Source organism: Pundamilia nyererei, unplaced genomic scaffold (assembly GCF_000239375.1).
Source record: "Pundamilia nyererei isolate P.nyererei 1_Seehausen unplaced genomic scaffold, PunNye1.0 scaffold03116, whole genome shotgun sequence".
Lineage (NCBI taxonomy): Eukaryota > Metazoa > Chordata > Actinopteri > Cichliformes > Cichlidae > Pundamilia > Pundamilia nyererei.
In genome coordinates, this window is record NW_005190517.1 from 26 (window position 1) to 1,267 (window position 1,242).

The 1,242-nt window shown below is 43.9% G+C and overlaps 1 protein-coding gene across 1 annotated transcript in view; it reads left to right on the plus strand.

The window, feature by feature from the left end:
* Nucleotides 1–289: 289 nt before the first annotated feature.
* exosc9 (exosome component 9) overlaps nt 290–1,242 on the plus strand; it is a gene marked incomplete at its 3' end in the record, with an annotated part of 3,839 nt that continues 2,886 nt past the window's right edge. The window contains exons 1-3 of the mRNA XM_013908221.1: nt 290–442; nt 647–741; nt 831–950. Coding sequence (XP_013763675.1) covers nt 377–442; nt 647–741; nt 831–950 — 281 coding nt within the window. The remainder of the gene's footprint in view (nt 443–646; nt 742–830; nt 951–1,242) is intronic.

Consider the following 1,242-nt stretch of genomic DNA (forward strand, 5'->3'; position numbering starts at 1 on the left):
TTCCTCCAAAACAATAAAAAGCAGCTACTGAGAGCTATAAAGGACAAGCTTTCAACATGTCACTAAAGGCATCAAACCATCACACCGCGCTGGGATTTCAAAATAAAAGACCCGTATCAATAAATTCTACGCCCAACATATCAAAATAATGAAATACGACACAAATAAAGATTCTAAATTAATTTGAACGAGTTTAATAAAATACTTAATATTAATAATTTTAGATACGCCAATTATTTAAAAAATATATATCATCTAGCCGCTTGTACGTTCACGTGTCTTCTGCACTTCCGGGTTAGAGTTAAAAAAAACATCGATGGCGGCCACATGCTTTTTGGAACGGTGAATTAGATCAGTATATTATAACAAAAACAGAATGAAGGACACACCGCTGTCCAACTGCGAGCGGGACTTCCTGCTTAAAGCCATCGAAGAGAAAAAGGTGGGTGCGATAATCAGCACGCGCTGTTATTCGTGTGCGCGCGCGCAGCCTGAGGATTTAACATGATGGACATATATCAGTGTCCTATCCTAGCATCGTTGCTCTGTTTTAGAGAGGATTGATGCGTATTATAATGCCTTACCATAGCACACCTACAGGCTTTCATCCGCACTCATGTGTCCTGTTTCTGTTCTCTTCCTTCAGCGCCTGGATGGACGGCAGACCTATGACTACAGGAAGATTAAGATCAGCTTTGGGACTGACTATGGGTGCTGCTTTGTGGATCTGGGACAAACCAGGTGAAGCTGCAGCCACATGTTTGCAATCGTGTGCCAAACTGAGCATCTGTGTACACTGAGCTCTGTATTCACTGTACGGCTCCCCGCAGGGTCATGGCGCAGGTGTCGTGCGAGCTGGTGGCTCCTAAAGAAAACCGACCGAATGAAGGAATCATGTTCTTCAACATCGAGCTGTCCCCGATGGCCTCACCGGGATTTGAGCAGGGAAGGTGAGGACGAACCTCACTCTTTGAATTCAGCTCATTCATTTATGTTCGCTGGAATATAAAGAAATAAGCTTGGGGTTTTTTTTCCTATGGAGTGTAGGGACATTGTTCCTGAATTTAATTAGATCTGGTGACTGGAAAGCATCCATAATAAGCTTCCATGTTCTGAGGCCGTGGTTCCCAGTTGGATGAGGGTGGAGTACCGATTGGGTTGGGGATGTATGCAGCGGGAGACTGATAAAAGGACTGGTGGCACTTTTGTTTTGGTGAGGAGAAAGGTTACCATGAAACAACA